This window comes from Labeo rohita, chromosome 11 (genome assembly GCF_022985175.1).
Source record: "Labeo rohita strain BAU-BD-2019 chromosome 11, IGBB_LRoh.1.0, whole genome shotgun sequence".
In the NCBI taxonomy this organism is placed as follows: Eukaryota; Metazoa; Chordata; class Actinopteri; order Cypriniformes; family Cyprinidae; genus Labeo; species Labeo rohita.
The window spans coordinates 9,877,894-9,903,639 of NC_066879.1; the positions used below are offsets into that span (position 1 = coordinate 9,877,894).

At 35.9% G+C, this 25,746-nt stretch overlaps 2 protein-coding genes across 9 annotated transcripts in view; both read right to left on the reverse strand.

Annotated features, from left to right (window-relative positions):
* Window positions 1–652, reverse strand: part of rbms2a (RNA binding motif, single stranded interacting protein 2a) — a 52,757-nt gene extending 52,105 nt beyond the window's left edge. The window contains exon 1 of one of the 2 annotated variants that reach the window (XR_007828730.1): window positions 531–637. Coding sequence is in view for 1 of the 2 variants with exons in the window: in XM_051122982.1 (XP_050978939.1) it covers window positions 531–602 (72 nt within the window). In the remaining variant the exon portion in view is untranslated. Of the gene's footprint in view, window positions 1–530 lie in introns of both variants that reach the window. The other variant, XM_051122982.1, reaches the window with a different exon arrangement.
* An 8,818-nt stretch (window positions 653–9,470) lies between these two features.
* Window positions 9,471–25,746, reverse strand: part of lrp1aa (low density lipoprotein receptor-related protein 1Aa) — a 170,031-nt gene continuing 153,755 nt past the window's right edge. For 4 of the 7 annotated variants that reach the window (XM_051122930.1, XM_051122929.1, XM_051122928.1 and 1 more), the window contains exons 76-90: window positions 25,384–25,655; window positions 23,988–24,166; window positions 23,676–23,782; window positions 23,467–23,586; window positions 21,166–21,342; window positions 20,772–20,912; window positions 18,330–18,500; window positions 17,904–18,065; window positions 17,534–17,717; window positions 16,856–16,954; window positions 15,956–16,026; window positions 14,742–14,835; window positions 14,550–14,579; window positions 13,380–13,524; window positions 9,471–11,066 (exon numbers count right to left, since the gene is read on the reverse strand). In XM_051122930.1, coding sequence (XP_050978887.1) covers window positions 10,926–11,066; window positions 13,380–13,524; window positions 14,550–14,579; window positions 14,742–14,835; window positions 15,956–16,026; window positions 16,856–16,954; window positions 17,534–17,717; window positions 17,904–18,065; window positions 18,330–18,500; window positions 20,772–20,912; window positions 21,166–21,342; window positions 23,467–23,586; window positions 23,676–23,782; window positions 23,988–24,166; window positions 25,384–25,655 — 2,093 coding nt within the window. In that variant the 3' untranslated portion in view covers window positions 9,471–10,925. The remainder of the gene's footprint in view (window positions 11,067–13,379; window positions 13,525–14,549; window positions 14,580–14,741; window positions 14,836–15,955; window positions 16,027–16,855; window positions 16,955–17,533; window positions 17,718–17,903; window positions 18,066–18,329; window positions 18,501–20,771; window positions 20,913–21,165; window positions 21,343–23,466; window positions 23,587–23,675; window positions 23,783–23,987; window positions 24,167–25,383; window positions 25,656–25,746) is intronic. The other 3 variants (XM_051122933.1, XM_051122932.1, XM_051122931.1) reach the window with 1 other exon arrangement.

Sequence of the window (25,746 nt, forward strand, 5' to 3'; positions counted from 1 at the left end):
TTTCACGCAATCGTTCCGACTGCAAAGCAATTGAAACATCAAAGTATCCGCATCCCTCTTTTGATACGATACAGGATATCTCGATCACTTTCCGATTTTGGTCACATTTGAATAGTTAATCCATAATATGTATATCTTCATATTTCAAACCTTTTCCCCTGAGGATAAGTGAATTTTCCATAATTTACTACCAAAGTTATTATCTTCCGCGGGGACGCTGAAACTTAGGTAGTAAACCCGTGGAAATCGATGTGTGTATTAATGTAAGTGCGTGTGAACGACTTGAATAATGACAGCCACAGGACGAATGTAGCTATTATTGTCAGAAACTTACGAAAGCCGCCATTCCCAGCAAAACCAAACCGAATCTGACCCGTCTTTTAAACGCGCTGTATCCAGCTCTACAGACAATGATCCCACAGAAAGCTGGAGTTGATTTGTCAAGGACACTGCAGCTCACATTTGTGCATGAAAAGCCACTGGTTTTGGAAAGCAGCAGCCAAATATAAAGGAAAACCCGTCTGCGTTACCTTTTTGCTGTTTCTGCTGTTGTATCCGTTGTAGGGGTTGATTCCCGTCCTCGGCGGTACGGAGAGCAGCATTTTTCTCAGCGCGGTGTCCGGAGCGGCGAGGCTGACGTCAGTCAGAGGAAGTTCAGGCGGGATCTTTTTTTTTTTTTTTTTTTTTTTTCCTCAAATTGAACAATTTAAATTTACAAACTCAAGTAAGAAACAATACGTGCATAAGAAAACATATGGAATAAACTAATGTGGATAGGCCTATAAGTAAAGATCCAGTAGAATACTGTTTACTTTTATCTCATTTGCTTTTATGTATATTATATAATAATGTTAAACATCAGTGACATCTTTTTTTTTAAAGACTATCCACATAAACCAATAAAGGAATGCCAGTAATTATGATTAGCTAGCTGTAAAGATCCTGCCAGAACTGCAAAGTGACGGAAATAAATAAATAATTAAATAAAAGTATGTTCAGACTCTTTCAAACAGAATCCACAAAAACCTACTTCATAACAGATTCTTTTCCGTAAAATGTTAGCAGCGGGATAAACATTGGTTATGATTCTAATGTATGTCCTTCATTTTAGGCTAAGGCTGGCAATTTCAAATAATTACATTTATTTATAAACTATGTTTTATTTTCCAAAATGTAACATTTTCAAAAATGTTAATTTAAAAAAATATATATATATTTTTATACATACTTTATTACATTTTTTTGTCAATGTGCAATGTACACCTTCAATAGACACAACTCAGGCAGACGTATTTGAATATGTATAAGTGTTTTGTATTAGTTGTTTTAAGGAAAGAGGGATGGCTTCACATACACTAATAAATATCCCAAATATCTTGATAAATGAATTCCCTGGTGGGGGAAAAAACAGCATATGCTGGTAGGTGTTTTGATGCTGGTTTTTGCTGGTCCTTTGCTGGTTTAAGCTGGTCCTTTGCTGGTTTTATGCTGGTCATGTTGCTGGTTAAGGTCCAGCATAAACCAGCAAAAGACCATCTTAAACCAGCAAAGGACCAGCTTAAACCAGCATTAAAACAAGGACCAGCTTAAACCAGCATCAAAACATACCTAACCAGCATCCCAGCGTTAAAACATACTTACCAGCTATGCTGTTTTTTTCACCAGGGTTTGCATAAATTGGCCAACTGTATCTATTCAATCAACAACAACACACACACACGTGTATATAATTTTATAGATAAAGTCGGCCAATTTATGCAAATTCATTTATCACGATATTTCTATACCCCTTATGCAGCTCTTTCTACTTTAGAGTTTTAGAGTTTCTGACTTGAATAGAACTGGTTAATTTGAACATACATGGGTATTTCCTTTTTTTTGATAGGTTTAGGTCTAGTGTTAATTATTCATAAAATTGTATTAAATCCTTAAGTTTGACCATTCTTTTTAGCTTACAAAATTAATTTTACCATGAAAGTGAATGCTATTATTAGACATATGCTGTCTTGACTATAAAATAATTCTCAGCCAGATATGCGAAATAATAGTGAATGAGAGCTGCTCTATGGATATGTCACTGTGGAGACTAATATGGTTTGGGTATAAACAAGTCTGTTGCCAAGCAACATAGCCCCTCGGTTATGGGCATTTTGTCTAATAAAATCCGCACAAATTAACTATTGAGTGCCTAAGCATTGTACATGTCAGATTCAGTCTGTTTTTTACAGTTGTTTACATGGTTACAAGTAGTTTAAATTTTGGTCTTTTAATGTTTGAAAACAGAATGATAAAATTATTAGGAAAAGTGAGTATATAGCATCCAAACAACACAACAATAACAACTGCCATATCACACTTCTTGGACTTTTCACATTTTATTAGGTCACCTTCAGCTACAGAAAACAACCATACCAAAGAACCTAAAATTATCCACTTTCTTTACTGAACTGAAAAAAATGTTGAATCGTCTTTCTTTCCTGAACCTGAAAAGTTACTGTTTTGTCTACTATTTGTCTACTAACAGTGCCTAGCAATGCCCATTTTAAACCTTGGAATGATGTCACCACATCTCAAATTCAAGGGACATTTCACCCCAAAATGAAAATTCTGACATTAATTAATCACCCTCATGTCGTTCCAAACCTGTAAGACCTTTGTTCATCTTCAGAACAGAAATTAAGATATTTTTGATGAAATCCAAGAGCTTTCTGACCCTGCATAGACAGCAACACAACTGAAATGTTTTATGGCTCAGAAAGTAAGGACATCATTAAAACAGCCCATGTGACATCAGTGGTTCAACCATAATGTTATGAAGATATGAGAATACTTTTTGTGAGTAATTAATGAAAGAAATTTCATTTTTCGGTGAACTATCCCTTTAGGTACTATATTTAATGGTATTTTGTGGTGGATATAATAATTTTCTTGGTCATAGATAGCATTGTGCAGTACATATTCTTAATATAGAAAATGTAATATTATTTTCATGAATCTATGATCTTTGCGTAGTACAACAAAAACCAGTTGAACTACAAAAATGCTATTGTTTAAACAAGATACATAACTGCATGATAGAAATTACATCACAACTTTCAAAAATTGTGTATTGATATGATTTATGTTTTCCAAGACTGATGGCATAACGTAAAGTAATATGAAAAAAAATAATGTGGTCATCAAAGTCAAGGATATATAGATGTATATTTTACAGATAAAATCTTTGTTAAAAAAAAAAAAGAGCTAATGAATGAACGAACACAAACATGAATTATGAATTTTCTTCTGTGGAACACAAAAGGACACATTTAGGAGAACATCATGCTGCTCTTTTCCATATAATAAAAGTGAATGGTGACCAGGAAGGAAAAAAAAAAGTCTCCTGACCTGGTAGATATGTAAATGAGACAAACTGTAGGAGGGACACTGAAGATTATAGAAGGCAACTAAATGTGAATATCTGTGTAAATTCATGTGAAACTTCATCATACATACAGAAGTATGCTTCAAACACAGTGAATAAAAGGAGAAAAAGGTTAACCGTTTATTTTTAATAATGTTCTTTACATCTCTGTTTAACTAGTTTTGTACCTTGCAAAGTTTTGGTAACATTGTGCAACAAGATAGAAGCCTGAATCAACATTTTCTAACTTAAAAAGGACTATGGACTCATTTCAAGGCTATATGTTACTCCAATTAATTGCCTTGGGTCGCAGTTACTGAATCTATTTACAAAAGCTTGCCAAGATGAGTGGATGGCGACATCTAGAGTTCAGTTTTGAAAATGCAATCAAAAGTGCTCCTCCCCCTTCATACCTACACTTGCCACTAGCATTAGCGAGCTAAAAGTTTGTTTCTTTGTCTTACATTTAATTTCCTTTATCAAGGGTTCTGCTGATTATCATGACCCCATTAGCCCCTTCTGGTAGGTAGCATACCTACACTGTATCTGGCTGCAAAGAGCATTTTCATATTTTACTCTGATTAGTATGTGAACTCAACAGAAAGACAAGTCAGTTAGGTATTTCTGTTTGCTGTCTGTTGTAATGCTACTTAGGGTCCATTCAGTACCATTCTACTTCTCATTAAATCAGATCTAGCAGAGACAGGCAGTTTACAAGGTCGAGGAGTCCAAAAATGAAGATAGCATTTGATGTGGTAAAGCCATGGTTACTGAGGCAGAGCAAAACAGGAAGCACTTTATCTCTGGAGACACATATCAAACCGCTTGACCTCGTGTTATCTGATCTTAAACCAGCATCTTCTCCACAAGCTTCTCATCCTTTATATTTAAACAATCAAATAAAAACTGATGACAGATCAGATTTTATGGGAGTGGAACATTCTTATCAAAGGCCTGGCTCTGCATGAGTTTGTCAAAGCATTTTAGGAGAAAAAGAATTCCTTTGTTGTAATGCCCATAGGTCTAAAGAGGCATAAATTGTTTATTTTAGTGAAATTGTTTTGAGGTTGTCTTTTAAAGTTTACTGTACATTAAGAAAAGTCTGGGATACCTAACCACTGCAAATTTTAGAAGCACTAATCTACTTTCTTCTCAGTGTGAACTGTCACACTTACAATTATCTTACAGGTTTTGTTACAGTATACAGTTATTTAGAAAGATAACAAGTGTTTACACACAAACCAACTGTTAGGTTCATATAATAGGTTTCAAAGTGATTCTTTATATGTTGGTTTTCTTTGACATTGTGTCAGTAGATGACACTATGGAGAAATCTTAAATTGCGCAAAATAGCACTTGGCACAGGATCAGCATTTGAGTAGACATAGTCTAATATGTGCCCTGAACTAATCATGTGGTATTCTCCACTGAGATTTGTTTGCATAATTACATAAAAGCAACACAAACAATAACTGAGGACCTTCGCGGGAGTACCAAGCCACTGCATCGATGTGTGCTGCCATCATTCAAAATTGATCACACTGAAACAAATCCTCTCGCATGTTCAGCCAAGGAACTGTTTTATCTCAGTGAACCTGAAGGATGCTAGTTCTATATTCACATTGCCCCTCATAGTCCTTCCATTTGGTATGTCACTAGCTCTGCACACAGTCAAAAAATGTGTGTACAGGTGCAAGGATGCAAGTGTACTTTTTTGGCAACTTTTCCCAGCATGGGAAATTTACTGTGTTTTCCAGCAGTTGATTTACATCACTGTCCACTTGAGTTATCAACAAGTAGTTACTGATCTTATTTTCAGTTGAAGTGTACAGATATTTGCCTCTGAATTCCTATGTTTTATTGAAATAACTACCAAAAGCTGTCATAATGGCTTTGACCCTGTCAGCATTATTGTATCAGTTTTTGAACCAGAGATCAGGTGTTGTTACTATAAACTCAACAGCTCATCCATGCAGTATTCTGTGTACTTGGTGTTTGTCATGCAATAATAAATGCACGAAGAAGATTAATAACGGAAAACAGTTCTTAATTAATCCACAAAGAGGTAATCCACATCAGACAGGCAGGAAACACACACACAACACAACGTTATCAGTGGACAATGACGAACCAAAAGAGGGCAACTAATATAAACAGGTTAATGAGGATGATTAACTAGACACAGGTAAATCAAATGACAAAATCAGATGGATGTGAAAGTTTGCCCCCCTCCTGGAAGGGGTGACTTCATGCCACAAAAATAAAGGGAGGGACGGAGGGGGACTAAGGAGGAGGACAAACAGGGAGGTGTGTGTTTCTATCCTGTGTTTCCATCCTGGTTCCTCCATGACTCCTCCCTCCTGATCTGCCTTGTCTCTGCTCTCTCCTGTTTTCTCTGGCCGAACATCCACCAGCTCCGCCCACCTTCGTGGTCTGCCCTTTGTCTTCTGTTCATCATTCCCATCCACAAATGACAAAATCACAGGGGAGACAGTGTTCTGAGAAATGAATTCAAGGTTCTGTGTGACAGTGTTCAAAATTATTTGTTTGATTTTCTTAGGTCTGGGTTAGGTCTGTGTCATCAGACATCTCTACAAGGACTTTGTTAAACAAGGCCAACATGAGTTTTAAGTAAGAAACTGTTACTGAACTGTTGGTCACCTAAAAGAGCATCCAACTCCAGCAGATTATCAGTATTCCTTTTTTCAAATTTTTCAAATTTTAAATGTGCCAACAAACATATGATTGATTTAACTTAAATTGCATTTAATATAAGTACCCAAATTACACACCAATTTTAATATGGAGCCTTTGTCCAAAACAAGGAACACTGTTACAGTTGTTATTCTGTACTGCATTTTCCTTTTTGACTGTCTTCTCACAGTGACCATGATGGCAGCACATCTATCACTTTGGACAATTTGGACACCTTGGAAGCAGGACATTTGCAAATAGTAGCTTTGCAGTTGCAAGTTTTGTCAAAGCACTGTTAAAGGGAGGTGTGGCTGATGTTCTGCTTGACCATAAACCAAAGGACTATGGATGAAAATTAGCCAATATGGCTAAATCTGGCACATTTTACAATTGTTATGTATTATTAATGTGTATTTTCCCTGAATAAACAACAAACAAACAAACAAACAAACCAACTAACTCTTACTGCATTCCAGCCAATACACAATCTGATAAATGCTGGAACATCACTGGGGCATTATAAAGGCCAAACGACATAACATTCCACTCAAACAGCCCCTTCCTGCTACAAAAAAAGTTGCCTACTAACCCTCTGGAGTCATCTCCACTTGTCAATTCCTGAAGGCTAGATTTAACACACTGAACCGCTTCAGGGTATCCCGGGTGTCTTGGGTTCTGGGAAATCGATAAGCAACGTTGATTGTTTGGTCTTGGTCTTTGATCTGTTCATCTGCATTCTGCTGATCCTTAAAGGGGTCATCGGATGCCCATTTTCCACAAGTTGACATGATTCTTTAGGATCTTAATGAAAAGTCTATAATATACTTTGGTTAAAAACTCTCAATGGTAGTGTAAAACAACACCTTTTTTACCTTGCGAAAATCAGCTCGGCAAAATTCATCCTGTACTGGTCGAGGTTGCTTTAAATGTTAATGAGCTCTGCTCGGTCGGCTCTGTCGGTGTAACACCACACTGACATCTGAGAATGGCTCGATTTGAAAAAGGGTATATTATTTTTACAGATTAATTAAAAACCACTGCATGGATTTTTAACATTATAGGGTAGATGTGTACATTTACTGCCAACACACATTAATGTTCAAAGAACATGTAAAAGTGAACTTTGCATCCGATGAACCCTTTAAAGGCCATCCAATGAGGTTGCTGTTTCACAGGTGGACCTGGTCAGGTTTTAATGTCATTTCACACCAGGTTGGTGTGACTGATGTCCGAGGGTCCCGTGGAGAAAACATCATCATACAGTAGGTTTCACTAAATTCAGGTGGAAGTAAGGTATCAGCTCACCGAACTATACCATTTTATGGCTGCCAAAGTTTAGGCATGCTTGTGCTTGCTCCAAGAATAGGTGTCCAAGAATAGTCTCTGTCACCTCTACCACATCTGTTACACACCCGCAACCTGACTGTATGGTTTCTGACTTTTATTGGGACATCAACTTCCCCAAGGATATCAACATTTATTGGGCTTATCCCTTGCAGAGGCTGTACGGTCGATAATTTAAATGGGGGTCTAATACCTGCCTTAAAGGAGAAATCCACTTCCAAAACAAAGAATCACATATAATGTACTCACCCCCTTGTCATCCAAGATGTTCATGTCTTTCTTTCTTCAGTCGTAAAGAAATGATGCTTTTTGAGGAAAACATTTCTGCATTTTTCTCCATATAATGGACTGGTATGGTGCCCTAACTGTCAGGAACCAGAACAAAAACAGTTCAGGCAGAGTAAGACAAGACGAGCGTTTGGCATTAAAAAGTATATAAATTGTACTATTTTTATTAAAATAACCGATCGTGACGCTAGATAAGACCCTTCTTTCTTGGCTGGGATCATTTACAACCGCATTTGGGATCATTTGAAGCCGCATTTAAACTGCATTTTTGAAGTTCAAAATTGGGGCACCATATCAGTCCATTATATGGAGAAAAATGCTGAAATGCTTTCCTCAAAAAACATAATTTCTTTACGACTGAAGAAAGAAAGACATGAACATCTTGGATGACAAGGGGGTGAGTAAATTATTTGTAAATTGTTGTTCTGGAAGAGGATTTCTCCTTTAATGGTTTTGTAGCTGTGTTGTAGTAACACTCCTGACCCCCAAAGGGCACATACATGTACCTCAATGTCGTATAACATTGTGTAGAGACACATCTCAGGACCACTAACCTTGACCCAGAAAACTACGAGATAGGTTGGTTTTCTGAAAGCAGGGATAGTGCTGGCGCTACAGGCTACTGGTCGAGCCTGGGTGATGGGACAATTTTACCTCATGTTGCTGATGCCTTTGCAGTTGTGACATACATTTTTTCCCCATTTTAATTTACCCTGCTTGTTGAATTTCAGTCGGGAATGTACGAACTCGACTCTTATGAGCTCTGCACATCTGTCACTAAAGACAGATGAGCAGTTAATGAGCCCTGCACTGGTGTCACATGCACACACCATTTATCATCTATCATTTATCAAGTGCTTTACATGGGTAAACCATCTGTAAGTTCCTTTTGAGAGTCAGTCTATTTATATTTCTCCAGATAAGGTGCTTGTTCACCATACACACTGGGTCAGTTGCTGTGCTACACTTTTTCTGGCTTACCTCATGAGCCATCATAATATAAATGGTAGATCAGCCATTACACACATCAGTGAGTGGAGGCTTGAGTTATTCACATACTCTTTTTCGGTGACAACTTATTTACATTATGTGATGTTTCTTTTATAAGCCGTGTACATTTTGGGCCTTTTATTAGAAAGCAAAATTGGTTCTATCTACAGAGGTCTATAGAACGCAAAAACTTTGAAGCTCAATATCTCAAAAGCGCTCAGAATGTAGATAGAACCTTATAATTCTAAGGCGATGAATTTACCCCTTCGCAGGGTTCTTGTGGCAGCTGAATAATTGTGACTTGATGCAGAAAAAAAGCAAAACTTTGAAAGGGCTTGACTTATGTGTACACAGGACAGAACAGAACAGAACACAGAAAACAGAATATGCCTTTAAATTAATGTGAATACATAAGTCTTAAGTTGAACATTTCTAGTCATATAGCTCCTATCTACCAAAGAAATCTCATTTAACTTCCTCATTTATCTCATTTTAAAATATGCCAGGCACTGTAATCTGGATATAATGTAATCTGTCTAGTAAATGTTAAGTGATTATTTACTCTGGAGGAAAATGAATATTTAGGAAACAACAACACTGACGGTATCATAGTAACATGTCATATCTTGACGCAAGATCAACTGAAGACCTTGGCATTAGTAATTCATCTGAGATGATGTTTGCACTCGTGATTGTTGTAGTTTTTTTTTCAGCTAATGATTCTGACAAAAGCAGCATGTCAGCAACCATCTGAGTAGGACAATATGGATTTACTGAGAAAAAAGCGTACATTTTAAAAGCAACATGATGGATGGTATATTTCAGAGGCAGATTACAAAAGACAAAAGTGTGTCAGTATTAGAACACATCGTTTTTTCATCTTTAACTGTGACATTTTAAAAACAATTACAAACAAGTGTAAAAATTCACTTTCTTCTGTCAGAAACCCTCTTCAGGAGTATGTGCAGCTTTAAAGGTGCTCAAAACATGTGTCACTACAACCAATGCACAAATGTGCATTTGATTGCTTTGGGATTTCCTTGTAAGCAGCTTTTACGTTCTACAGGAATGTTCACTTTGAATTACCCACGCTTTACTTCATTTATCTGAAAATAAATACAGTACCAGTCAAAACTTGGGACACACCTACTCATTCTTTACACTTAATCTAAAATCAATCTGAAGTATGGGAATTATGTAGTGACCAAAATGTTAAATCTGAACTCTTCTATGTTCCAGCTCTGCACACTATGTTTATATATATTTTTTTTCTTTACTCTTAATTCAAATAATATTGAAGGAGTTCCTATATGTGCTGGACTCCCGATGGCTGCCTTTTCTTTACTGTCCTTTCCAACTCACCATTTCACTTTATTTGTTTTACATTTAAACAAAAATGTTTAGTTTTGTAAAGAGATTCATACATAGGCACAATTTATTGATGTCTATAAAACTAATTTCAAGCAGTTAAGCAGAAGCCTTTAGATCAAAAGGTTTTTTAGATCATGAGAAACATTTCTGTCAAGTGTGTCCAAATCTACAACACTGACATTCTCACTTATAAAATCTGTTCTGTAAAAGTTGTTTTGTAATAAGCATACATAATATTGCAATGGTTTGGATCTGTGCACAAGAAATCGATTATCCTTATAAATAATTATGAACTTACAATGGGAGTAGTAAAACTGGCACATGAGATTGATAACATCTGCTTGATATTGTAGTAAGTTTGAAGCAAAAAACACTGGTTCCATGTCAAAGTTTCCCTCTTCACACAGTCAAACATACAACAAACAGTTGGCATTACTGATGGAACAACATTTTTCTCTATACATCTCATACAAAAATAAAAAAAATGTCATTGTTCCAATCTCTCTTTTTTTTTTTTTTTGACTCCATATTGCACAGAGGTAGTGGCTATTAAGGTAAAGGGGAGGTGACCTAAAAATTGAAACAAAAAAAAAAACTGCATCTTTTTTGTAAAAAATGTATCTTTTGTTCTTGTGATGTTTTGTTGTGACCAGAGAAATTGTAAAAGAACAAAATATAATACTGCAATCACATACAAAAGTAGTCCTTCATTTTGTACATTTTATACAGTGTTAACACTTAATCATTGATTTTCTTCCTGTTTTTTTTCTTCTTTTTTCTTTTTCTCAAAAAGGCAAATGGTATTTTCCATGTATGGACCAAACTGATGGACAGTCTAAGCCAGGGGGTCCACCAGGGGCTCCTCGTCACCCCGTGATAGCAGCTCCTTCTTCTCATCTGTACTGGCCAGGGAATTGCGGCTGTTGTGAGCTCCCATGTACAGAGTAGCATACACAGGATTCGTGAAGTTGGTCGGCTACAAAAGAAAAAGTTGGAAATACATGGGATCAGACAGAATTTAACCGAAAAGCACCATTCTGACAGTGACCTTGGGGTGACCCAAAGCAATAAAGAGGTACAAGAGACACAAAAAAAAATGAGTAAGCTGACTTTTTAGCATCATTACTCCAGTCAGTGTCACATGATCCTTCAGCAATCATTCTGATATGGTGATTTGCTGCTCAAGAAGCATTTCTGATTATTATCAGTGTTGAAAACAGTGCTGCTTCATATTATTGTGGAAAGATTTTTTGATGAATAGAAAGTCAAACTAACCACATTTATTTAAAATAAATGTTTAGACATAATAATAAACAATAACTGTTTGTTTATTGCCATTAAAGAGGAACTCCACTTCCAGAACAACAATTTACAAATAATTTAATCACCCCCTTGTCATCCAAGATGTTCATGTCTTTCTGTCTTCAGTCGTAAAGAAATTATGGTTTTTGAGGAAAACATTTCAGGATTTTTCTTCATATAGTGACTTCAATTGTGCCCCCGATTTTGAACTTCCAAAATGTAGTTTAAATGCAGCTTCAAAAGGCTCTAAACGATCCAAGCTGAGGAAGAAGAGTCTTATCTAGTGAAACAATGGTCATTTTTTTCGAAAAATAAAAATTTGTTTACTTTTTAAGCACAAAAGCTTGTGTAGCACAGGCTCTGGGATGCGCGTTCACGACACTACGTACTAATGAATCACGTCGAAAGGTCATGCGGAACATAGGCGGAACTACAGACCCAGTGTTTACAAAGCGAACGCGCAAAGACAAACAAAGTGCAAGTAAGTCAAGCGCTGTTTACAAGCAAAAAGCTACAACGATGTCAGACGATTCTGAAGTTGTAGGAGAAAATAAGATGGAATTTTTCGCCATTCTCTACCTTTTGGAGGACGATGAACTTAGATGCAATTCATAGTAGTGATGGGAAGTTCGGATCATTTTACCGACTCAGACCTTCGAGTCTCGTTCAGCAAAATATAATTAAAATGATACATGTTACTTCTCTAACACTGCTTACACAAACGTTGATGACACTACAAACAAGACAAAACTGTAATGCTATAAGAAACAGAAAAGATTAATTTATTGTTTACCTGGGTCTTTAGTCTATGATTAGCTCAACTCACCTCTTATCTGACAAGTTTTCGGGTTTGAGTCGTTCGTTCATCACGTGACAGCCCCATAAGTTGAACGAACGACTCGAAAAACCTGAAGACTCGAAACAGGTGAACTAATTCCAGTACCAGTACCTAATAGGATGTTGCGCATGCGCGACTGAACGAATCACTCCCTGAGACGACTTGTTCTTCCCGAGTCACATTAAAGATCCGTTCAAAATGAACAAATCATTCTAGAACGTGCATCCCAGAGCCTGTGCTACACAAGCTTTTATGCTTAAGATGTATACAAATTTTTATTTTTCAGAAAAAAAAAAAGACAGATCATTTCACTAGATAAGACCCTTCTTCCTCAGCTGGGATTGTTTAGAGCCTTTTGAAGCTGCATTTAAATGACATTTTAGAAGTTCAAAATCGGGGGCACAATTGAAGTTTATTATATGAAAAAAAATCCTGAAATGTTTTCCTCAAAAACCATGATTTCTTTACGACTGAAGACAGAAAGACATGAACATCTTGGATGACAAGGAGGTGAGTAAATTATTTGTAAATTGTTGTTCTGGAAGTGGAGTTCTCCTTTAACTTTTTGGTCATATTTATGCAGAAATATAAAAAATTCAAAAGGGTTTACAAACTTTTAGGCAGCACTGTATGTGTGTGTATATATATATATATATATATATAAATATAATGGACTTGATTGCACAGATACTAGATGACATCACTGAATTACAGATGAACCAACTTTAACTGGAGAATTGACTGTTTACTATTGTCCTCTTTTTAAAGCTGCTTTACAGCAGAATTGAATTTTGTTTCCTGTTTAACACTGTAAAGCTGCTTTGACACAATCTGTGTTGTATAAAACACTACATAAATAAAGATGACCTGACTTGAGCGCAGTACATAAACTGCAATGAATCATTCGAGTGTTGCAAATTAATTTTTCATGGTAACAGTTTATCTATGGGGAAAAATAATTTGGATTTCAACTGCTGCCCTACTGTTGCAGTCATTACAATAACCGTGAGGCTGTGAGAAAATCAACATTTATGAAACAGATTACTGGAATCTTTCAAGTTATTTGCTAATCTAGCCTTGTGTTCTTCGAGGAATAATGAAGTAGTGATGGATATCATTCAGAGTATATGTACTTTGTTCTAATCTTACTTTGTCAGGATCCAGTGTGAAGTCAGCATCCAGCAGTTCTCCAACGTCATCATCTTGCTCTCCTTCATATATTTTATAGGCTGGGTTCCCAATCTCGACATTCATAGCGCCATTTGTCATTCTCTGATGCTGAAAGCCTTTGGCTCTGCAGATACACAATATATAGTTTTTATTCAAAGGAAATGGTTGTGAGGTCAGTATTACACTATACAAAGCAGCACAGGGAGAAATACAGCCACAACACAGAGGGATGCCACTAACAGTCACTGGAACAACCTAAAATGAAGCAACACCATCATAAACCCAGCATTTACCAAAATACATTGAATGTGTGTGCAATTTATTGCCTGTAACCACAAATTTATTTTAATTAAACATTTCAGATTTCTGTTCCTCTTTTGGAAGTGAACTAACACTTTAATTTACAGTAGTTCAATTAAATTCAACTGATGTGTGGTCACAAGCATGTGTTTATGTATTTCGCTACAGCTTCACACGAGTTTCTTTCTCCAGAAATTTAATTAAATGAGAATTCTTCTCATTTGTGAGTAAAAAATTCACTACACTATACACTAAGGCATTACCACATTTATTTATTTATTTTAAATTGTGTTATTTAAATTAAATGTTAAAAATAAAATTATTATAACCCTTTTTTTAATATTCCCTAGCATTTTAAGGAAAAAAAATATAATATACAGTGTATCATGATATAGGACTCAGGCCTTGCTAAAAATATGCAAATTGCAAGCTGTGATAAGACTTTCTAAATTAAGAACATCAAATGGCCACATTATTTTGATAAACACTGGGATTTGAACATGGCACATGTTCAACAGATCTACAGTCCTGCTGAGAACCGATCGTAGATAAACATACGGTATTACAGAGGGATGGGTATGACTCTGTTGAAAACAATACGATAGGTTCTCACAGTCTAACACAACTGGATCTTTTTCTTTATTCTTGATTTACCACCTTCTCATCTGAACAAGGCACAAACCACTTGTAGGGTTTAGTCAGGTGGTTTGACAGAGGTATGACAGAAAGAGGTTGGGTGGGACCATGAAGACAACAAGAACACTTGGAACACAATTCTCCAAACCAGCAAGAAAGATGGACAGAATGGGAGAGAGACAAAATAAAGACATAATGGACAAAGACCGTTACCGCGGTCGTTTGGAGCGGGATTTGCCAAGCCTACGGAAAAGAGCAGAGGCGGTTTACCAAGAAAGAAGGAGAGAAAAGAGGTGTTTTGGGGATGGGAAGTTGCTTATATTTAAAATTCTGAAAAGTACAACACTTCAGAGAGGCAAAAATCTTTTAAAAAACAGCAGAAGTCCAATTTTAAAATGTACTCACCCTCTCATTCTTTTTCTGTACCATAATACTGCTCCTCCAATCAGCAACACCAGCAGTATCAGTAAAACCAATGGAATAACTATAGAAGCTGTTCCTGAAAGGAACAGACATTATTATTATAACAAGTATTATTAAGATTTTGAGGAATATACGTATACAGTTGCAATCGAAATTATTCAACCCCCCCAGAGACTGCAGTACAAGCTTTTCTGAAGATCCAGGACTTTATAAAAATTGCATCTACAACAGTTTACTGGCATATTAAAAGTGATAATGTCAATATATAATGTAATGTTTTTGAGTTTTAGGATTAGCATAATACAGCTGTCACAATTATTCAACCCTTATTCAACACTGCTGTCACTTATTTTTATGGTAGGGAACAAAATTGTCTTAAAACACAATTAAACCTTTAGAAACTCTATTAAAAAAAACATGTTTTATGGAGTGATGTGACCAGATTGGAACTTTTTAGCCCTATGGATCAGCAGTATGTCTGGTGAAAAAAAAGGCAAAGCTTATAAGCAGACGAACAGATCTGTCAAACATGGAGGTGGGCTAGTCCTGTTATGGGGTTGTTTTACTGTAGCAGGAAGTGGAAAACATGACCGTATGAAGGATATCATGGATTCTTTTAAGTATCAGGCCATTTTGGCAAGAATTGTGATGCCTTTGGTGCAAAGGCTGAAGCTAATGATCAATGGACTTCCTGCAGGACAATCATTCCAGAGTAAACATCCAAATCTACTTATGTTTGGTTCAGGGATCAGTCATAGAATGTTCAGGCGAGGAACGGTCCGAGATTGTGACAGAAGCTTCTAAGCACTTCCAAGAAGCATTTATTGGTGGTTTTAAAGAATAAAAGAGTCTGCACCAAATTTTACTTTTGGGGGATGAATAATTTTGAACATGAATGTTTAGAGCCCATTTGTTTTTTTTTTTCATTATGCATCAACTTACATTCTCAGAATTACTCAAATGTGTATTAATAAACGTTTTCTAATAGTGTACTGACGCCTTTGTTGAATTGGTTTCTCAAAATTTTGTTCTCTGCAGCAAAATGTCTTGCAGGTCAAGAGGGTTAAAGTGGGTTGAAGGGGTTTTTGATTGCAACTATATATCAAAAAGATACACGTTTCACAAACCCTTACCAAAATTGGCACCTATTGGCCTAACATATTTCTACTAGCTGTAGAATTTAAAAATTAACTTACGGCCACTGGATTCAGCATTTTCATTGGGTGCAGGATTCTCACAGCGATGACCCTCCCATCCAAGAGGACATCTACATAAAGCAACAGAAGAATTTAACATGTATATTTAGCAACTAAGCCAAAGAGGAGCTTTCTGCAGAGATTGGTCAATTTCATTCACTGCATACTTCTGTTATGTGTGGGGTGCCGCAGGGCTCCATTTTGGGCACAATTTTATTTCCTTTCTTGCGGTACCCCAGTTGCAAAGGTGCATCGTAAGGAATAAGAACCTGTCCAGTTTACATGATGAGACATGTTGTTCAGGTAGAATGCAAATGCTAAAACCCTAAAATAGAACTGTTACTTCCTGCTGGTCCAAACTCTGTGGTTGATTATGTCAGACAGACTGATGCATAGAAATAGCATTTGCTGCAGTGTTTTGCTACAAAATTCTAGGCAATGATTTGCTGCACAAACTTGACTGAAGAAGGGAAAGCAACATCAACAGAATGACTAGTTTTGTAGTCTGACTGACAGAGGACAAGCAGCACAGCTTTAGCCTTAAGGGATTATGCATGCCATCTTCATCTGAAGGAACCGTGTAGATTGCATAAAATCATTTAGTGGAGAGAGGTAGAGGATATGATGCGTTCAAGCGGTACTACTGAGTATACGTAGGTTACATGACTTGCAGTGCTGTTACCGTTAACTAAAAATACACTTCATTGTATTCATAGACACATTGTTTTCAGTAATGAAAATAAAGCTAAAAATAAAATGTAAATATTGGAAGAAAAATTTTAACTTGAGAAACTTATGAAACTTATGAAATATGAAAAATGAAATTGTTTAATATGTAGTACGAAAGTTACTAAAACTAAAATTGAACAAAAAGAATATTACTAAAACAACACTGCTTACTTGCACTGTGGGAGGTTTGTGGCACTAAGAGAGCACTGCCCATTGGCACAGTATCCTTCACATGTATAACAGCTCGGCTGGATTCTGCCATTGGTACACCTATAACACAAAGTACACAAAATCTATAGTTTCACTTAAGTAAAATATAGGTAATAAAAAAATCAGGGAAACCAAAAAAACATAGCTGGGTAAGCATTATGAACAATAAAGTTTAAGACCATTAAGGTATGTGTCAGGAGAAAACAACACTGCTGCTGCAGTGCATAAACAGGTGTTGTTTTTATGCACAGTGAAATGTCATTGTCTCAATATGACAGTGATGTCAGCTCCAGATGTTCCAGTGCTCATTTTTCCAAGAATCAAAACGAGTCAAAAATATCAACCATAGACACAACTGAACAGGAAAGCCTTGTTACAGATGCTTTAAGTGAAAAGATGCAGTATGCTCTTTTGGGGCATCCTATACAGGGTATGTAGGGAATGGGCAGGGCCAATAGTCTGCATTGGACAATAGAACACTGGAACCAGGGTGAGGCTGAATTCTGGGTTGGTCTACAGAAATATATCATCTACAGCCATTAAGGCATGATTATAATGGGCTCATGATTGACAGCACAATAGCCCTAACCTATCTATATTTGTACAAGTATATGTGTACTAGAGTATAAGATTTTGTACCTGCATGTAACGTCTCCATGTGGCTGGTAGATATTGGTGGGAATACACTTGCCATCACGGCAATAGTGACACTTGTCCACTTCGCAGTTGTTGCCGATGAAGCGTGGAGGGCATCGACATTGTTTCGACCCATCGCTGGACTGCAAACATGTCCCTCCATGGTCACAGAATCCATCACATGTCCCTGTGGAGACAAGTAGAGGACAATGTTTAACATCCCACTTCATCTCAATGCATCCCAGAATACAGTGAAGGAGCCTATTCACCTTTCAACCAGTGTGTGGGTTTAAAATGAAACACCTGTCCATTTGGAACAACCTAAACAATTATATATTTTATTTCAACCTGTAGAAGAGGCTGTAGTACTTACGATATTGGCACTGGTCTCCCAGGAAGTCTGCAGGGCAGCTGCAGGTGGGCTGGTTTCCACGGTTAACTGTGCAGTTTCCTCCATTCTTACAGTAGTTCTCACATGTGCGCTGGTTACAGTTGGGTCCTGTGAAGCCTGCCAGACAACGGCAAGTCGGCGCTCCTGAAAACATTATAAGACATTATAAGTTATTTTTGTTTTATTAATACTATAATAGCAACATATACTTTTTAATGATACATTATGATGAGCCAGACTTGTAAGTGTAAACACTGTCACTAAGCCACTAGTACATGGAAGTGGAGAGATCAGAAAGACAGCAATGTCTCCCAAGATTCACTAATATATTATACAGCAGTGTACTCTATGATTATACTTGTGAGAAGATATTTAAAGCCCATACAGTGTGCTTTTGTGGCATTGTACCTGTGGGTGATGCAGTACACGTTCCTCCATTCTGGCAGTACTCTCTGCACTGGTTTACCTCACATCTCTCTCCTCCATAGTTGGGCTGACAGCGACACTTGGGTTGTTTTTTGGCATTCAGGACACAAGTTCCTCCATTCAGACACAGCAGATTACAGGTGCCACTTGGAGCTGAGGGAAGACAAAGAAACAAATAGCGTATAAATTGTTTTTATAAAAGTTCAAAAGTCCAACTGAACAATCCATTTTATTTATGTGATATTTCAGAATAAAACATGATATTCAACCAGAATAAAATGACAGCTAATTTGATAGCTTTTTGATTGTTAAAAACTTGTTACATGCCAGAATTATGCCAAACCAAATAGATGGTTTGCTAAAACAATACCTAAAAGCTATTTTGCCATTTTGTGGCCTAAGTGACATCAGTGGAAAAGTCATTTCAGAGTTATAAATTACCATGTTCATGAAAGACTACAAAACATTTCTACTCAAACATTTTCTTTCTTTGGAATAACATGCACCAATGATTTATTAATAATAAGGCCAATCTAAAGAAGTTACATGTTGACTTTAATTAAATAATTCAAGTGATGATAAATGTCTCTAAGTGGGTGGACATCAGTGAATTTATACACATGATCAGTTCATGCATTCTTTTGGCATGGAACCTGTGACATTGACAATGCTGAGCTCTACTATTTGAGCTACAGCAACACTATTGTCTTTATCCAGATTCACTCTTTCTCTCACACTATTAATCCTGCCAAAATTCACTTTGTTGTCATTTAACATCCTCCAGGAAACTGGGAAACTTCCTTGAGGCACTACACATGCTGTGGTCCTCTTTCTTTGAGGTGGGGACATTGCTGGTGGTTTTTGGTAACTTCTAAATCCACCTTGACAAACTTGAAGCTGCTGAAGTCCTATTCAAACAACTAGACTTCCATGTATCACTAACAACCATCTCGTCACTTACTGTACATTTTTCAGATCATTTTTCCCAGTTTTTGGTCATTCTCCTTTCATGTTCTCCACTGACTGGACTACTTTCAATGTCCCTTTTCCGGAAAGGTCTTCAAACTACCAAAGATGGCTCACATACAGAGCTGGGTAGATTACTTACAAATTGTAATCCGTTACTGATTCCAAATTACATGACAAAACTTGTACTCAGTAATGTAATTCATTACATTACACATTTTAGGTAATGTAATTAGATTACTTTTAGATTACTTTTGGATTTCTTTTGACCTACCTCGCTTATCACTGATTTAAACAGGATAATCTTGTACCATAATGATGTAAAAATACAAAGAGTGAGAAAATATATTCCTTTCATGGTAATTAACAACATGAAGTGCATTAAACATACTACATTATGGTAGCTGCAGGGGGTTTGTGAGTTTAATGAAATGCTAACAAATAATTAAATCATAAATATGTAAAATTAAAATAAATCATTTTAAAATAATAATCAAATGCTAAATGTGATAATTATAAAAACATTTATTTTAAAATCTCACGGTACTTAAAGATTTATGATTTCACTTTTTAAACTTTAGTTAGTGTGTAATGTTGCGGTTTGAGCATAAACAACATCAGTTATGATGCTCAAAGTTCAGTGCAAAGGGAGATATTGTCTCTTACAGAATTGATGATTGACCAAGCAAATATTTTAGGTGAAAGAGGTTCAGATGACAAAAAGTTTGAGAATGTTTGCAAATAAGAAATAATGAGAATTTGTGCATTTTAATGAGTTTGAAAGACAAAATAATAATACATGGTTAAACAATGGTTAATAATGATAATTTAAATAAAAATGAATGTGTTCATCAGTAACTGATGCAATGTTGAAACAATTCTTAAACCTGGAATGATTTTTGTAAATCCATTGGTCAGATGTCACCACCTGACTAATGACTAGCCTGTGTGTCAATGTCCATAAAGCTGGACTTTTTGAATGTATATAAGTGGTAGACTATTTTAGAAAGGAAAATGTAAAAGATAAATAAAAAAAGAGGAATTCGAGAGAATCAATAAATGATGAATAATTTATTACTAATGTGTGAATAATATGTAATCATGTAAACAATAAAAATTAACTGTAGTCTGATTACGAGTATTTTAAAATGCAACTTACTCATAATTATAATGACTTATTTTTTGGAATCTGATTACATAATCCAGATTACATGTAATCAGTTACTACCCAGCATGATAATAACACACTGAGTTAAAACCTGCATCATTTTGAATTTCATGATCAAACTTTGTATTTTCACAGCTTTAAGTGGGTGAACTAGTTCCACTTTGGCTTTTATGTTTTCTCACTCCTGTTACTGACTCACTGCATAGTGTTCTTTCAAAAAATACCACATGGAACTGCAGCATCTGTTTTCCCTTTTCAAGCATTTTGAAAGGTCACAGCTGTATACTCACAGACAGGGGACAATGTTGGGGTAGGAACCTCGACACAGGTGCCACTGTCCAGTATTCTGCCATTGGGACACATGCACACTGGACCGCTGGGGCTGAGCAGACACAACCACTCACACTTCTTCCTGTCACATGGGTTGGCCACTATGATATGAAACAGCAATGTTTACACGCTACGTTTTTGTTAAATGATCAAACCAATCTTACATATTTATGTCCATTAACACTTCATAAAAACACTTTGCCAAATTTCTTCCAGTAAATTTATCCATTCATCCATCAATCAAGGAGCAAAAACTACACTGATTATCATCTTTTGAGAGTGAGTTCATACAAAATAAAGCCTGAGTGATTTGTAAGAATCGGTTGTTTTGACAGATTTATTTCCCAGACTTACTCTCTGGCTGTTTGTAAGGGTGGTACAGGACCAAATCTGTGGCATGGTTCACTCCTGTGGTCAGATGCTCCACTGCACTCTTGCCAAACTTGTTGACACGGAAGACAAAGTTGTTGTGATAGGTCACGCCATATATGAAATCCTCAAAGATGTCGATACTGAAAGGGTGGTGCAAATCTGAGAGAGAAAAAAGACTGTTATTTTATAGCTCTCTCTTTATAAAAGCACATTCAAAAATTGGTGATGCATTAACCTTACAAAAATCTTTCAAGAATATTCTAAAGAACATACAAAAATTATAAAACAAAGATAACACTGGTATACACAAACACACAAATATCACATATTCACATGCCATAATAATACAATTCTCCTTAAGAGCATAGTTGATTATTTATCCATTTTTCTGCAGTAAGCATTATAGGGCTGATTCATACACTCAACTCTTAAAGACAATAAAAGGCTGTACGTAGCAGAGTAGTAGAACTGTAGGCAGGGTGTGAATTACTTTCAAGCATGTGATTATGCTCTGTTTCCAAACCTAGTGAGCTATACAGGCAGCATTTTACAGCATCATAGGTGCACTTCTGACAAGAAGGCTGTTAAAAAAGGAATGTAACTTAATAATGCCTCAAGACACTAATTTTGACCAGATTTTAAGGCTGCATTGCATATTTCTTTCTTGGACGAGACAATCCAGAATGTGGTGTCATCATCGGCTTAGTGTTGTCAAGATACCAAAATTTTGACTTTGATATGATACCTGACTAAAGTATCACGATACTACTACTGAACCAATACTACGAAAAAAACATAGAACAACAGGAAAAGATCAACTTGGAGAATTTAACAGCAATTTATTAAAAGTTAAACAAAAAATACGTGTTTTTAAGGCCCAGTGAAATACGTTTTATTATTTTTCTCAAATTCAGTTTTGTTTGTGACTCTCTGTTTTCCATTAATTTTCTGGATTCTATTTTAATCATTTCATTACATTTTAATAATCAAAAGTATGTCTAATGCATGTATGAAAGATAATTAGATTAGATAACAAATTAATTTATTATAGGCGATTTATTTATTTTTTTTTAGAAATAATTTGTTGTGTATTTACAATTTTCTGGTAAATAAATTCTGGTAAATATTTTTTCTGGGAAATATTCCTTAAACATTGTTTTAATAATATTTTTATTAGTAGTAGTAGTACTATCTTTTCATTAAGTAATATATTAATTTATTTCTGACTGTCAAGTTAAACCGAACTTTTATTTTATTTTGTTGCTGTGAAGACCTTCATTATATGATGACAGTTTTTCGCAAAAGAAATGATAAAATGCTCATGAAGTGACTCTCAGAGCAGTTCTAGAGATTATGTTCATGTGTTCATATACTCATATATTGAGGCGGCAGAGGCTGAAATCACCGTGAGCGTCACGCATATGTGTGTAGTGAACAAAACTGCGCGTCTGCGCCATTCACTAACACAGACACGCAGAAATACGTGAGAAAGGATGATTTTGATGTTGAAGAAGAAATCAAGATGGGAGTTTCTCGACATACCCTAACTGTATTGACCCAGATTACACAAACTATGCATACACATTGCAGAGAATAAACACGAGCATTTGAGTTCAAAAAGTATATATATTGTCAATTTGTTTTGAAAATAACAGATCGTTTCACTTGATAAGACACGTCTTCCCCGGCTGGGATCATTTACAGCCATTTGAAGTTGCATTTAAACTGCATTTTGGAAGTTCAAACTTGGGGGCACCACTGAAGTCCACTATATGGAGAAAAATTTGGTAATGTTTTCATCAAGAAACAATTTCTTATCAACTGAAGAACGAAATACATGAACATCTTGGATGACAAGGGGGTGAGTAAATTATCTGTAAATTTTTGTTCTGGAAGTGCGCTTCTCTGTTTAGTACTCATAAAACACAGTTTAAATTTTTGTGCCATATATATTATTGTTAGCACATTGTTCCTTATTCTACCTGTATTGAAATCAACTGTGAATTGAATCTTCTGCATTTAATGTGTTGGTTGTTTGTTCAAGATGTTTCAAATTTTGCATTAAATTACAAAACAAAATGTGTTTACGTGTTTTGGCTTTAATGTTTTATTCTGTTTAGTCTTTCCAAAATGTAACTCCTATGGATTGATCCAGAGGATGCATTAGTGAATCAGTTTTCTCAGGCCTGTTGTCCTATTATATCCTACTGTTCTGGCATGTGAATGTACTTCTACAGTATGTTACAGGGATGTGACCTAAATTGTAGAACTAAATGACTCAACTGTTTTTAACGCTGGAGACAGCAATGACGGGATCTGTTCCATTCAGTCTGACACTCCCGATAACAGAGAGTTTGGCATCAGCCCAGTACAGACGTTCATTGAAGTAATCCACAGCTAGACCTGGCAAACAAACCCAAAAGAAGTCATATTATGAGGGCCCCAAGTGCTTGAATAAGTGTGTGTAGTGTTTAATTCACAGGATGTCTGACCTGTGGGCCACTGGATGTTTTCATGTACCAGTGTCTCTCTCATGGTGCCGTCCATAGCGGCTGTCTCAATCTTAGGATGGTTTCCCCAGTCAGCCCAGTACATAGTGCTTCAAGAATCAAAGGTTAACACACAGTAGTTTCAATACAAAGCCAAATACTTAGTGTTAACCCTAAATATGAACATGATTGACTTAGCAAAAACCACTAATAAATGTAATGTTTTGCAACAGAAATATACTGACACAAACAGTGCTATTATTGATGCTTAAGAATGCTGAGGAAGCATCTATTTTCTGTTTAAGATCCGCTCACCCTCTTGGTGGGTCCACCACGATGGCATAGGGCTCGTCTATCATGCCCGAGATGAGGGTCTTTCGATTGCGTCCGTTCATTTGTGCCACCTCAATGACATCACGACCTGAGTCCGTCCAGTAGATGTTGTTGGCTACCCAGTCCACAGCAATCCCACGAGGCATCTTCAGACCAGGGATCTACAACAAATCAAAGGTTACTTCTTTTATTCCCTTTGTTAAAGTCATTCTTAGTTTACTTTGCATGTTTGTGTTTTTCTTTTCTGATTTCAAATACTGCTGTTATCCATTACTAGTTTATTACTGCAATGTTACTTTATTGCTTTGTTTATTTTATTACAATATACTTAATTTGTTATTTCATCATTGCTTCATTTTATAGTTTTGTCGATGTTTTGTCAAACAAATGTCATATTACTGTACAAAATGTTCTCTAAAATATTACTTCAATATTTCTACAAAAATAAATAGATGAGCAAAAATAACTAGCATGGGTTTATTTCATATGCACCCTAAATTGAATATTTATTGAAATAATGATAATGATACATTGAAATAAAATATGAGCGCCATGACTCATCTATGGAAACCAGCCACCGAATTAAAAAAAAAAAAAAAAGGCAATTGCGTGTTTATATCAATTCTGAGAAAAACAAAGTCCTTTTTTATGTTTTATTCACTGGTGAAATCAGGCTTCCATTCTCATCCTTCAGTTTCTCAAAAAATATCTTGTTTACATAGTTTTAAATGTTGAAAAGTTTGATGGTGTTCTAGCATAAAAAAATTATAATAGCAAGTCTGAGATAAAAAACACAAATATTAATCAGTGTTATTTAGTATCATTGAGCTACTCTTATAATTTTTAGCAATATTTTGAATATGTTTTATTGTTTTTTTTCCCCCCCATTTTCATTTTAGTTTTAGTTAATTTGTTACTTTCAAGCTAATTTAGTTAGATTTGTTAACAGTTTGATTATTTTTTGCTTTTTACATTTATTTTTATTTCAGATTTAGTTGTAACTATTTTAGTATATAGTTAAACTAAATAAAAATATAAATAAATGTGTAATTTAATATTTATTTTATTTTAAGCAACATGTTTTGTATGGTTGTAGTTTTAGTTAACAACAAAACATAGAGTTATCCACTTTAGTTTGCAAAAATGGAAGTTTATTTTTTTGTAAATGTGTCAGACTTTTGACTCATTAGTCGTTCTAGGCAAATAACTAATATCAAATACCGGTTTGCAATATCAATCTTCATAATGGACTGTTTTTGTATGGGTAAAATAAATAAACCCGGATGAGACCGGATATATCATACATTCAAGTCACAAATGGCTGCACTGCACTAACATTAAAAATAAATCTGCTCATATGTTACTGACAACCACTGACCTCGAGATCAGTAACTCTGGAATCTGTTTGTCTTCGGTTGCGGTTTGAGTTCGGGGAGGTGGGTCCAGCAGAGGGCTGCTCAAAAGATGAGATTCTGCCGGTGTGCCAGTTGGTCCAGAAGATCCGTTTGGATTTGATATGCAGGTCCATTGCGTCGATTCGTACATTGGCATCTCCTTGGAAGGCCTGTTCATATATCCAGTTTTGCATTCCAGGATACAAACTGCGAATTTCATTATCATCTGCCACATACAGAGCCTGTTTGTCACTGCCTAGAATGACAGAAAGGGAATGTAATACTGAAATTAAGATACAGCAACACACCACACTTAATTTGAACAAATTTTGAACTCCTGCACCTGT